General features: G+C 36.0%; 1 protein-coding gene across 1 annotated transcript; it reads left to right on the forward strand.

Moving 5' to 3' along the window:
- The first annotated feature begins 8188 nt into the window (after positions 1-8188).
- LOC114007674 (cAMP-specific 3',5'-cyclic phosphodiesterase 4B-like) lies at positions 8189-13216 on the forward strand. Its single transcript, XM_027771460.1, has 2 exons — positions 8189-8288; positions 12974-13216. Exons 1-2 carry the CDS (start codon positions 8247-8249, stop codon positions 13214-13216), a joined length of 285 nt encoding a protein of 94 aa, XP_027627261.1. The 5' UTR covers positions 8189-8246.
- Positions 13217-13884: the final 668 nt, after the last annotated feature.

The following is a 13884-nucleotide window of genomic DNA, read 5'->3' on the forward strand; positions in this document are numbered from 1 at the left end:
AGGCAAGTCTTTCCCAAACGCTGGGCTCACAATCATTTTCTTAGTTGTTGTTGTTGCTGCTGAGCAGCCATACAAAAAGAAGTGGTCAATATTCATGATAGCTGGAAATGGGGATTTTGGATCACGTATACAATGTAATTTTTTATACTCTCATTGAACGTTAGTGATGTTAATTGGTATCACAGAGCAACTATAATTGGTTTGTAAAAGTTACTAATTAGCTCTTAGGGTGGCGTTAGATCTAAAAGTTGAGCATGAACATCTAAGTAATCAGAAAATATTTGTTAAGCGAATTGAATATATTGCAGCCATACTTGCCCCTTATATCCTTTTGTAAACACTCTCTGGCTTATTTTAGGACATAGCAAAATTTCCTTGATCCTTCCTAAACCTTTTGTAATCACATCCACACTTTGATATACAGATAACTCAGATGAAAACCTCAGATGCTGAGAGAACGTGGAATACTAAATTATTTACTGATTTGAGTATAAACCTTCTTCTTTCTTTCTTTTTTATTTAAGATGGAACCAAAAATATAAAAATTAAATTATCTATATACTACTCCATGGTATTTTAAACTATAGAAGATGAATTAATGATAAAATTAGGCTTTTTTTTTTTTTTTTTTTTTTTTGAAAAGGAAAAATCAACTCTTTAAAGCTTTCCTGCTTGGACAATATTTACTGAAGACAAATCCATTAAGGAATTATTTATACAAGAAGAAACATGGAATTAGTTCATCACTTTCACTCTGTTGTGTTTTCATTGGAAATTAATGTTCATACAAATAAATTGTATACTAAGACTTCTTTTTATTGTCAAGATGTATATTGATTTCAACTTTGTTACCTATTAGTAATTTACAAAGAGCACATTTTGTAGTAGAATTTGGTTTCGAGTGGTTGTTCAGGAGACACATTTATTCTGCAGTGCTTAGCCTAGCTACTTTGCCATTTGATGCCTATTAAAACATTGCAGTTATCTCTTTGTTACTTATTCTTTCAAGATAAACTAATGATTTAAGTTCATATTGATTCATTCCTACTGCTTTTGAATTTTTATCTAACAAACTGCTTCTTCTCCAAAACAATATTTACATCTAAATGTTGGATGTTTATAATCTTGAGCATTTTTGTGTAATAAATGCCATTTTTTGGGGGGAGAGGATTTTGCCATGAGGCACGTGTGCTTGCCAGAAAGACAGAGGGACAGAAAGACAGAAAGTGATAAACCAACCCCCACACCACAATGGCCACACCACAATCCCTTCTCCATTCTCTTCTTGGGATCTTGGACATGCACGCACACGCACCTGGCGTAAGTTTAAGCAACTGGGTTTGGGACTCGCACTGCAGTCGACTACATGGGAGTCCAGCGATGTAAGCATTTTGCTATCTGTTGTTCCCAAAAATGGCATTTCTTATTACATATAAATATTTTTCTCAAATTTGTTTGCTCATTACTTACATCACTCCACTCCAGCAATTTTTAGGAGGAAGCACATTTGTCTCTGCTGTTTAGTTGCCCCTTACTCAAATTTGAAATGAATTGAGCCCAGTCCTGAATTTCTGAAAGGGTGATGAGGTCAGTAGATGAAAATTCAGTGGAGGAGTTTAATGCTTATGTGTTAGATTCTGGACACCTTAATCCAGTTGTTGAGTCTTGAGGAAACTAGAGGCCCAGACCTAAGTGGACAGCTATAGCTAGGCAGATGTGGGTGACTGGGAGTAGAGATAGGAATTCAGGTTCTCCTTCGTCCAGCATTTCTTTTCCTGGTCATACCACGTTAGATGTTAGCCCAAACTACGAAATTCTCCTTTTCTTAAGCAAGATTTTGTGCTAGTTATTTTTAAAAGTTAAGGCCCATTGGATTAGTGTAGAGGTTCTTAGACATTTTTACTTCATGAACCAGTAAAGTTTCCAAAGAATTAGAGGAACTACATAGAGTAACTGATTTTTAGTTTTCTCAATTAAAGCCATAAGAAATACATGCTTGTGGGACCAGCAGTTAGTGTAATGGCTATGTAGTTGGACTCCCATGTAGTCGACTATGGTTCAAGTTCCAGACCCAGTGGCTTAAACCCACACCAGGTGCGTGTGTGTGTGTGCCCAAGATCCCAAGAGGAGAATGGAGGAGAAGGGACTGTGGTGTGGCCATCCCCCCTGGGGGGGTTATTTCTCACTTTCTGTCTCTCTGCCTCTGTCTTTCTGGTGAGCACATGTGCCCTATAGCAAAAACCTCTCAAGTAAAAAAAAAAAAAAAAAATACATGCTTGTGACTCATTATATTATCATAATTTTATTAAGGAACACTTATAATTCTGAAGGTATGATGAGTGAGGCTTTCTGGTTAAGCTAGAAAAGGATACTATAACCTAAAACAGTGGGCTAATGGCTGTCCAAGTATCCCACATATTCTTAGGGGAGCTATGTCATGATCAGGCACTTCCCTCTGAGCCAGATGAGTTCAATACTAATCATCCTGTCAACTCTCAGATATGTAGACCCTGAGTTGGGGAAGGAAGAGATGCTAAGAGATGCTAGGCCCGAGAAGTGATTTACGGGCCTACTTCTCAACAAAGAGAAGTTTAACTTACATATCCCCTTGAGTTTCAGTTAGATTACACAGGCATTGGCTGATGAAATTGAAAAGGGCCATCTAGATATCCCAAAGAGTAGTTAATTACAAGAAGCAGCTGCCATTCCTACGACTGAAGGAAGAAATATGGAGGAAGTGTTATGAGAGTCTGGGCATGCAGAGGAGGGGTCACCACTGTAAGAGCTGGGACCACCAGTGGGTTGCTCTGAAACTAGTGAGCAGACCTTTCAGGGGGATGCCATGTGTCTGTTCCTGGGTCTGCTGGGAGGAGTGTCCAAGTTCTCCATAATCCTATAAGGAGTAAGAAGGTCCCTTCTCTCCAGTACTCTTCTTCCAGTTTTCCACCAATGATTCCCATTGTCAGCTCCTAATGAAATTCAGGTGTGAGAAGAATCTGAAATGTTTACAATGTCTCAACTCTAGCATTACGGTAGAGATGAGAAGAGTTGGCCTGGTGCTGAAAAACACTGGTAAATAACTGACGGTATATTGTTTCTCCATTAACCACTTATGCAGAGTTCCTGGTCCGCTCTTATGCCTGGCTGAGCAAAGAGAAAGAGAAATGAAGACATAGAGCAGGGTGGAGTCAAGAAATAGCTATTTAGCTATGTAGCTGCAAAGCAACCTACGTGCTTGCGTGTACTCTGAATGAAGTGACAATTGTGGCTTGAGCCATCATGTCATTACTGCAATCACGAGAGTAGAATATTGGGCAAGGACCTCAATGAGTACAAATGGGCATGGGAATTGAAAAGATGAGAAAAGTTATTTTTCCCCATGCGAAAGCTGCCACTTGCCCCTAAGAAGAAAGCCAGCATTTGAACACTCGACATAGAGGAGACATCGATGTACAGTTTGATTTAACCAGAGAAGCTGTGGCCCTCCAGATGCCCAGTTAAATAAGAAGACTTTTGCCTTTTTCATTGGCTCCTACTCTGCCACAAAATGAGAGGACATAGAACCTGAAGAGGAAAGAAAGGAAGAGGAGTAAAAGAATAGGGCACTTTCTTCCCTCTCCAAATCCTGTATACTAGATGCTGAGATGGAGGAGAGGAAGAGGAGGTGATTTAAGGCCTTTATAAGATTGGAGTTATGGAATTAGTCTTAACTGTCATTAAGGAAAAGGAAATATTGTGGATTTGCCATTGCAGATGAACGAATGTAGTTACTGGAGAAAAGTAGTTTAAATCTGTGCTCTACTGAGTTCAGATTTTCAATAAATCAATCCCCCCCCCCAAAATGAAATGTTTTTGAACAAGCATCTTCAAAAGGACAATTTTTAAATTAGAAAAAGTAGCATTTTTAATAACTCAAGGCATTACCTTTCTTTTTCTTATTTCCATATGGTTTAGCTTAGTATGTGTACATAAAGTAGGATTTTAAAATAGTTATCATTATTCATTGAAACTTCTGCCAGCCAAGGATTACTAGTACTGATAACTGTGCCCCGTCAAGAGTGAAATTCACACTACTGGTATAGCAGTTAAGGTCCTTTGCTTCATTTTAGCCTTTCAATCTATGTGGAAGAGGCCGGCAAGTGGTGTGGTAGTTAAGGGTGTTGGACTCCCACATGGTGGACTGTGATCCCAGACCTGGTGACTTGCTTTCTCACTTTCTCTCTGTCCCTCTGTCCCTCTCTGGTCAATTTAAAATAAGTAAATTAATAAAGTTAAATTTAAAAAAATTCTTTAAATAAAAAAGCCTATGTGGAAAAGGGGAAAGAAGGAAAGATAAAATTATATAAAGAATACCGTAGTCTTTAAATGTAACAGAATATTACCAAGGATTAATATAAGTTTAAAAGATGCTTTAAAATAAATTTCATGTAAATAAATAAGTTAAATATAAAGCCACAGGAAAAACTATTAAAAATATGTCAGAAATGGAATGTATAGTCATCATACTTACTCATCGCCTTAGAAATTCTTAGAAATACTTTGTTTTAGTGAAGCATATGGTGTTCTATTTTTCGAGAAGTACATTTTATAATGGAAGAATAATCTCAGACTTCTTTTGTTTACACATTTGGCTTAAATGTGAAGCATTAATATCTTTTAAAATGACTTTCTTCAATCCATACACTATTAGAGAATAGCTCCAGAACAATGGTCAACTTAACTTCTATTTCTAACATCAGAAAAAAAAAAAGAAATTAAAATCATTTCATTCATTTCCTTGAAGAGATAGAAAACCAAGTCAGTTGTCTAGATAGGACATGAAACTTGTTTTTAGAGCCTGAATATTCTGGTCTTACCCGTATTTCTTTACCATCCCTAGACTTGATTTCCTCACCCATCCTAGTTGTGCCTACCTACCTCATTTGATTGGCTGTTTATACGAGAGCATCAAAGTCATGTATGTCAAGTCCTTAAACTGGCCTAAAGTAAATCCTGAACGTGTGATAGCCTAAATGAATGGTAACAAGCACTGACAGTACAGCGTGTATAATTGCTATTACTGTGTTTCTCAGAATTCCTGAACAGGATCTCCACTGCCAAGATGACTGATCACATAAAGCTACTCTATTTCACAAAAGCAACTTGAGATAATGCCTGCTGACCTTATATTCCCCCCCCCAAAGTATTAAAACCATTCGAGAGTTTGCACATTTATTCTTTGAAAAATGACTTGTTCAGATCCTGCTTGGTCATTTACTGTATAGGCACTAGGAGGAACATTTAATAATTACCCTCTGGCTTAGTAAGGTTTGGGGACCCAGTCTGTATCACTTAAGAGTTCTAGCAAGAAACAGATTGCTCCCCAAGAAGGGTAAAGGAGAGTTTAATGGAGTTACTAATATATTTCTAAAGTTTATTTAGTTTTTAGAGAGAAAGAAGTGTTCCTACCAGGCTCTCCATGCCACACTTCACCCCCAGGCTCATCCAGCCCATATCACAGGGACCTGCACACATGCGTGGCATGTACAGGGAGGCCCTAGGATGTGGACACAAGACCTTATCATGTGGGTCCACTTGTGTCACCATTGCACCATTGTCTAGATTCAAAGGAGAGAAAATGTGCAAAAGATTTGAGTAGTGTCCAAGATACCCTAAAAGAGATGATAAAGCACCAGGAGTCTTTAATAGTGGGAAGCTGCCACCAGTTCTTTGCCTAAAGAAGGTGCTGTAGGGACTGTGACCTAGAGTAAAAGGCTTTAATTGTTGTTATGCTATGCCAGCAGAAAGGTACCCCTCTTTACTCTCACCTCTAGTCTCCCATAACTGCCTCCATTAGCTAAACACACCCAGCAGCCGAAGGCCTAGAGAGACCATAGATGTAGTCCCGAGAACCAGTCTCCCAGGGGCACAAAGCAGAATGAAGAAGGTGGGAGAATGAACTTGGAGTGGCAGATAGGGCTATCTAGAAAATGACTTATAATATTTTTGCTTTCTTTTTCTCATTTTATATGACAAATGTTGGCTTTATTTCTTGAATATAAAAGTAATGCATTTCAATTGCAGAACATTTAGAAAATGGCCTTTAATCCTGGAACCCTGTTTTCTTTTAGTTAGGACATGTTTTGGGTTGAAGGCATGTGAGTTTATCCAGTGTGATTTTACATTGAAAGGATCATGAAGCAAGCTTATTTCTATGGCTAAGATCTCACAAAAATATTCTTAACTGCCAAAACATGTACCAATGTTATTCTGGAACATTTTTGTCTTTCTGCCTATACTAAGTATCCTTACCATGTCATCTTCCTACAAGTGTTACACTGTTGACATATTAAATTCCTTTATATATTTTTGAAGACCATGTTGTTCTGTATTTTCCCCCATTAAACTATCATTGCTCAGTAATAAAAAGAAACCCTCCTATCATTTAATTTCTACCAATACCATTTTATACAACTTCTTTCTATGCTCACATTTTTATAGAGTGACAATCATTAGGGATATATAGCTTTGTATCCAGCATTCGATTTTAGCTTTCCTTTTTTGTTTTTTAACTTAGCAATGAAAAACTTTTTTTTTCAGGGTTAGCCTTATAGAGGCGCTTAAGATTGAATATAACTGGTAAGATATTTTTGTTACTTGTGTGTACTTTGGTTATAAACAGCCTTTGAGTGACTGCTTTAGAATTCTGCCTGCTGCTGTTTGGTCAGCCTTAGAACACAGTAATTGTAATCTTTCCTTAGTGGATGCGAAGGACATTTTTTCTTGGCATATTGAATCAAATGCCTTATGGGGTTCTCTCCCTAAGAACAAATATAAAAGCAAAGTTTCTCCCTCCCCCCACTCTCTTAACTACTTTGTCAATTTCACTGCCAACTCCTGCATAATATAGTCAAATTATGTGTTAGAAATTCAACCCTGGTTTCCTGGGTGATGGTGCAATGCCACTACTTAGTATTCCTAGTCACATAGCTCCAATTCCATCAGGCTCTTAATCTATATATATCTTCATGTTAGAGAAGCAGACTTTCAAATCAGGCATGTATTAAGAGCTTAAATATACAGAGTGTGAAAATATTTAGTTCTTGAGTTCAGAAATAATGCAGGACATTTTTTGATATCACAATCTTGCAACACTATCATATGGACAGCATTTCTTAGATTTGGTGATTTTTAGAGTGCATCTTTTCAGCTCAATCCTATAATCTCAGAATTCTTCATATTCTCTTGTAGTCTGTCGTCTGACTAAATTTTAAATATGGGCCTATTTTCTCAGCTTTAGTTTTCATAAACCAGTGACTAGTTTTCTTCTGGAGCTTGCACAACTAGGGCATACTTTCAAATTTTGGTAAAGTTATTCAGTTGTATTGTTTTGAAATGACTTCCAAAGAGTTACATAAAATGAATGTTGTGAACTATAGACTCCAGTTCAAAATGACCAGATCTATGTGATTTAAACCTGGAAATTCTAGCTTTTTCTAACCACTGATTGCTATAATTATCTGTGATGAATATTTACTTTTGTACTTACACATTTGACAGGTTTAAACTGGTGGCAAAATACAGATTATATTTTTTTCTGTCATATATACATATACATATATATCTATATCTATCTATATATATGTTCCCAGGACTAGGATTCGAACCACGGCGGGCCCTGTGGAAGTCCAACACCCTTAACCACCATGACACCTGCTGGCCCCAAAAATCATATTTCTTAAATTCTGAATCTTTCATGTTTTAGCTGTGTTACTTTGGTCAAATAATTTTCCTGACTTTCTGCTCTCTCATTAGGAGAAAAAAAAAGATGAAGATTATCTTATAGACTTCCAGTGGAGTCAAATAAATATTTTATGAGAAACTACTTTGTGAGCTATAAAGCCTTATACAAATTCATATTATTTTTATAGTCTTCATAATTATTGATGATTTGGGAGCCTAACTTTCACCCTCTATTCTTACTCCTCCCAAATAACTTTTCATCAAGTTTTTTGATTTTTAAAATTTTGTGAACTTATTTTATGTCCAGCATGTCAAATTTAATTGGCTTGGCAAATAGTGACATTTGCTTATACATGTAGATTGTGCACATTTAAAATAAATATTAGTGTAGAGAATATACCATGCATTTTTATTTAAGAATACAGTGCTTTTCTTTTTTCCTTTCCCCTGTAGGTTTTAAAAACTGTCAGCAAAGCTGCACTAAACAACAAACATCTTAAGAGGGAATATTTCCCATCTCTATAATGAAGAAAAGCAGGAGTGTGATGACAGTAACGGCCGATGACGTAAGTTCCGAAGGGCAGCATTGCTGTATTCCACTCACATTTTAGCTGTTCACTGAAGAAATTGATCTAGAATTCTATTCAAAGAGCAGACAGGAGAGTCTGACACCACCACTCTGTGACTGGGAGTTTCGGTGGCAGGAACATTGCCAGCACCTGGCCCAGCACTCTGCAAGGTGGACAGCAGGGACAGTTCTCTCTGTGGTTTGGAGCTGGGCTGAGTTTCAGCTTTGTGGTTTTCATTCATAAAACCATCAATCTCTGGTACACGCCACATCCTCGTAGATAATTCGTCTTTCCACGCTGCTTGCATTATTCATTCTCTAATGACTTTCTTCCATACCTTTACCACTGACAGCTAATCTTGAAAGTTAATTCCTATGGTGGGTGTAAGCTAACTACCCTTCAGAAGTTTGTGATGTAAACATTTTCAAGGTCTTTGCTACCCAAATATGGTCCTCAGACCGGTGGCATTAACTTCACCTGGGTTTTGCTTATTGAAAATGCAGAACTTTGGTTCATACCTTGAACCAATAAAATCCTAGAATGACTAGGGTGTACATTATGGAAAAAATGCATTTTAAAATATTTTCACTATATATTCAACTACTGAACGCAAGCAATTAATTATGACTAAAGGAATTATAAAATAGGTTAGAGGAGAAAGAGTTACAGGTTTTAGGGGGAGTTTAAAAGGGAAAAATGACTAGAGAGACAGAAAACAAGAACCAGGAGATGTGTATGTAAAAGTGAGAGAGAGAAAGAAGAAATAGCTAATACATATATGCTGTATTACATATAGGTACATACTATATAATAGTTAAATATATAAAATGACATATACTAATTTTATAACTCTTTGCGTGCATAGGACTAAAACCAAAAGACAAAATATCCACATTTATACCTCAGCTTTGCATTTCTTCTTTTTTTTTTTTCCTTAGAAAGTTTTGTTTTGTTTTTACTATAGGGCATGTACGCTCGCTGGAGGCACAGGGAGAGACAGAGAGATAAAGTGAGAAATCACCCCCCAGGGAAGATGGATAAGCTGCAGTCCTCTCTCCATTCTCCTCCTGGGGTTCTGGACATACACATACATGCCTGACATGAGTTTGAAGTTGCTAGGTCTGGGACTCGAACTTCAGTCAGCCATGTGGGAGACCAACACTTTAACCACCATGCCATCTGCTGGCCCCCATTTTTGCATTTTTCATCACAGATATTAGGAGATTATTTCAAAGAAGGAAAAGTACTTGGTAAACAATTAAGAATTAATCTGTAGGCAGACTTCTCTTACAATCTATGGCAACTGCTCATGATGAAACCATATTGTTCAAAGACAAAATTGCTTCTATTATTGTTTCATAAGCATTGTGATACTTAGCTTTGTTAGGGTTCCCTAGTGTCATTTAATGCTCCTCATAATTTCCATTTTTGATTTTATAAGATTTGAAAACTCTGACCTATGATCCAAACTAAAAATGAACCTAACTACTCTAGAAGTCCTTGGAAATATGTTATCCTATTTTCTAACCAAGAATTTAATGGGAATTCAATAATTAGAGAAAGATCTTAAAATGGCAGAAATAGACAAAGACAGAACATAATGATAGTAACAAACCCACAACTGCTTAGGCACAAATAAACTTGTCTGGACATTCCAGCGGTTCTAACTTGGTTGGCGTTGATGTAGAACAAGATAGAGATCAATTTCTTAGGTGTCTTCCTTCCCCTCCTCTCTGCAAACTTTCCTGCAAAATTTCACACCAGGTTTATCTCTGCGATAACCTTTTGAAATTACATTGTCAAAAACACTGATTTTCAAAAACAGTTATTCAGGAACCTGGGGATAATCCAAACCTAGATTGTTTCCTTAGGAATTATTCAAACATAAGGTGAGTCTTGTAAAGTATGACACAGTTTTAAAGTTGTGATTTCCAGAGGTAGCATTCAAATTAATGTGCCTTTCTGCAAATTGTTAATTGGATGAGTGGTTTTAAGTTGGTCAGAATCAGGCTGATTAAAAATAGGGAAATAACTCCAGATCACCAAGTCAGTAGTTGAAAATTGACTGAATTAGATATTGCCTTTGAGTTCATTAGTAATTTGGGGAGAGTGATGTATAAATCATAGGTATAAATTTATGGTTTGAAGTAATTATGAATAACTTCATGGTTTACTGAGTGTTTATAAAACAATATTAATGTTTTTAGTATTTAACTTCTAAAAAGCTATTCCATTATGTTCTTTTGTGGCAATGCATTTTCACATTAACTGAATTCTTCTGAAACAAATCTTTTCAACTCAAAGAATGACTTCGAATCTGTTAATTCAAGCTTCTTAGCAACTTAGTGTGGGAGATATTTTGTTATATGTGTGACTTTGTTACTTTTCAAATAACAAGTACCCTTTTAGTTCATTTATTATGATTAAACTTGTTGGGGATACTCATTTCCTTTTTCTAAAAGAGAAAAAATATTGAATAGCTATTTTAGGAGGATGTGGTAGTTGCTGGTTTATCTAAATTATTTCCTTATTTATTTTCTTTGGTACTATGTTTTTTACACAAGTAAATATGTGGTTAAGAATTGTTTTTTAGAAATCAGTATTTTTTTAAATGCATATTTGAAACTAGACTCATTATAATTTCTGCCTTTTCATTTGTTCTTAAATATTTCAGGAAGTTTTTGTATGTTGTATCTTTTCAACTAGTTTGTAGTTCTTTCAAAAAATACACACACACACACACACACACACACACACACACACACTGAGTTTCCCTTTCCAGCTCTAACACACATGCACCATGCAGTGCTTAAAAACAAAATTTTAGACAAACTAAAATTTAACGGAGTTTATTTAAACAAAGGGCAGGTGATTCAAATTAGGTAGTCTCCCAGAAAATGAGCTCCAAGAGACTCCAGCTATCCGCATGGTCAAGAGGTATGTAAGTTTGTGGAAAGGAAAAGTAACGTTCTCAGGAAAGGAAAGGGACATTGAAAAACAGAAGTAAAGGAATGAGGTAGAGAAATCAGTGGACTGGTTACAGCTGGATAATAGGCGGCATGAACAGTATAAAAGCTGGGCTTTCTGTGATTGAATGAAGTGTGGCTAGTGTGATTGACTGTAATTTAGCAACCAGTTCAGGAAAACAGCCTAACATGTACGATTTTGGCTTATCCCTGGGAATCTAAGTGTGGGAGTACAATGGCTGTTTTAGGCCAACATAGTGTAGTTTAACAGTAATAAGTGCTAAGTAGTAACTAAACAGTAAAACACCGATGCATTCCAGGATATTTCAAACTGAAAATTCTAGATTGTTTTGTCTTCCTGTTACTGAATTGTGTTTCTACTTACTTTCCAGTAAATGGTGTTTCAAAACCCAAAGTCAAACACAAGAAAATAAGATAATATTCTGTTTCCAAGTAGGGAGAGTGGGCCTCTTAACAATTATTAATTTTTTGTCCATATTTTCATCATCAAAATATGTCTTTTGTAGGTCAGATGAGTATGAATGACTTCTCTGAGAACAAATACTGTGTTTCTTTTTTCCATGTATCCTGTTTAAATAGCACAGGACAAAACTATAACAGATGTACTTAAATATTTGCTGAATGAGCCCAGCTAGACTCTCAAACTTGAGTTAATCTCATATGAACTAGAATAAAGTCAGTCTGGTGGAGAAGTGGAGGGTAGAGAACTTTTGTTTGTTTAAACCTTAGGAAGTTCTAGTCTTAGGTCCTCCTAAGTCTAGTATGAAGTAGGAAGTACCTGTCTTTTTAGGACCACAGAAGGTTTTCAGATGACTTTGGCCTACTGGTAGGACTTCATTATTCCCTGTAGAGATAAGTATAGAGAATGAAAAGTATAGCTTTTAAGCTCCAAGTTGCTGTGAGTGGCCATTGCAGTGGTGTAACATTTTCTGTTTTGAGCTGGTGTGAATGGTACACAAGGCAGAGACTCATTCCAGACTTTCACTCCCAAGGGTACCAGGAACCGTAGTCACCAAGAGATATAGAAAGAATGATGAATTCTTATCATTGATTATAGCAAAATGCCATTGTCTTCTCACAAGTATTTCATTCATGTCAGTATTAGGGCATGTTCTTGAATGTGGCAATTCAGAACTTAATGAAATATGACTCTCCTTTTTTCTGAACTCTCACATAATTCGATTAAAAAAAATCATCAACTATGAGAAAACATTTTACAGGAACAGGGACAATCACCCATAATGATCAACATCCTGCTTCCTAAAATGGAAAATATTTTTACTTTAAGACATTTAACAAGAAACTTTATATTTCAGTTTTTTTCTGAAATGATAACACTGGTTTCTAAAATATATTTTCAACTTAGCACAATAACAAAAAGAAAAATAGAAAGAAAAGAGGAAGCCCTTTCATCCATTTGCAGGAACTGATAAACACCATCTACTTGCTTAAAGGTATCTAATATGCAACTGGTAGGTTAACTCTAAAAGTTGAGAATCGACAACTCCATCTCCAACACCCCCTTGTGTTTTCTCCTAAGCTTTGGCATCAATGTTAGATTTAAATGAAAAGATAATGAATTAGGTTTTCACAAGTGACAGCTTGATCATTTAGTTTCTTATTTTTCGTCATCATTTTAAATACTAGAATTTCATTTTCTTTTTCTCCTTTTTTCTTTCCCTGTGGTTTCTCCAGAATGTTAAGGATTATTTTGAATGTAGCTTGAGTAAATCCTACAGTTCTTCCAGTAACACACTTGGGATCGACCTCTGGAGAGGAAGAAGGTGTTGTTCAGGGAACTTACAGTTACCACCGCTGTCCCAAAGACAGAGTGAGAGGGCAAGGACTCCTGAGGGAGATGGCATTTCCAGGCCAACCACACTGCCTCTGATGACGCTTCCAAGCATTGCAATTACAACTGTGAGCCAGGAGTGGTGAGTAGCCTCAAAACTAAATGTCAGTTTCATAGTTTATTTTTCGATTACTCCAATGCAATGTCCTATTATTAAACTGTTACCTTTCTGTAAAATGACTATTGACATTTTGAAAATTTTTTTCGCCTTGGGGAGCAAGAAGAACCTGTTAATAATGGAGATATTTTCTACATCTAAAGGTTGAAAGGAGAATGCTTCATATGGAGTCCATTGAGGAAGGAATAAGATAAATTTGTATTAATGTCAAGGAAAAGCAAAATTACTGTCTATGAAATTATTTTTAGTAATATTCCAGTGTGCATCAGTACTTTCATACTTAGAAAAGAAAAATTATATAAGAATACATGTAAGATGGATAAGCACACACATATACACGTTATTATGTATATATATATAGTATATATATACATATATATAGACACACACACATATGAGTATATATAAAATAGCCTATTCTTATTATAATTCAAGTTTACCAATCTGTTTGTAATTATCTATAAAATAAAATAATTCATCATAAATCAAAAGAGGAATGAAAATTGTGCTATGAGATGCTTGGACTGTTTTGCAGTCAACATTGTGAAACAGGCTGTTTTTAAGTTAGTGTTGAGAGTTAATTAAGTGTATATAATCTTGTAACTATGGTTAAATTGTGCCATGATACGCCTACAA

Source organism: Tupaia chinensis, unplaced genomic scaffold (genome assembly GCF_000334495.1).
Source record: "Tupaia chinensis unplaced genomic scaffold, TupChi_1.0 Scaffold000215_1, whole genome shotgun sequence".
NCBI lineage: Eukaryota > Metazoa > Chordata > Mammalia > Scandentia > Tupaiidae > Tupaia > Tupaia belangeri.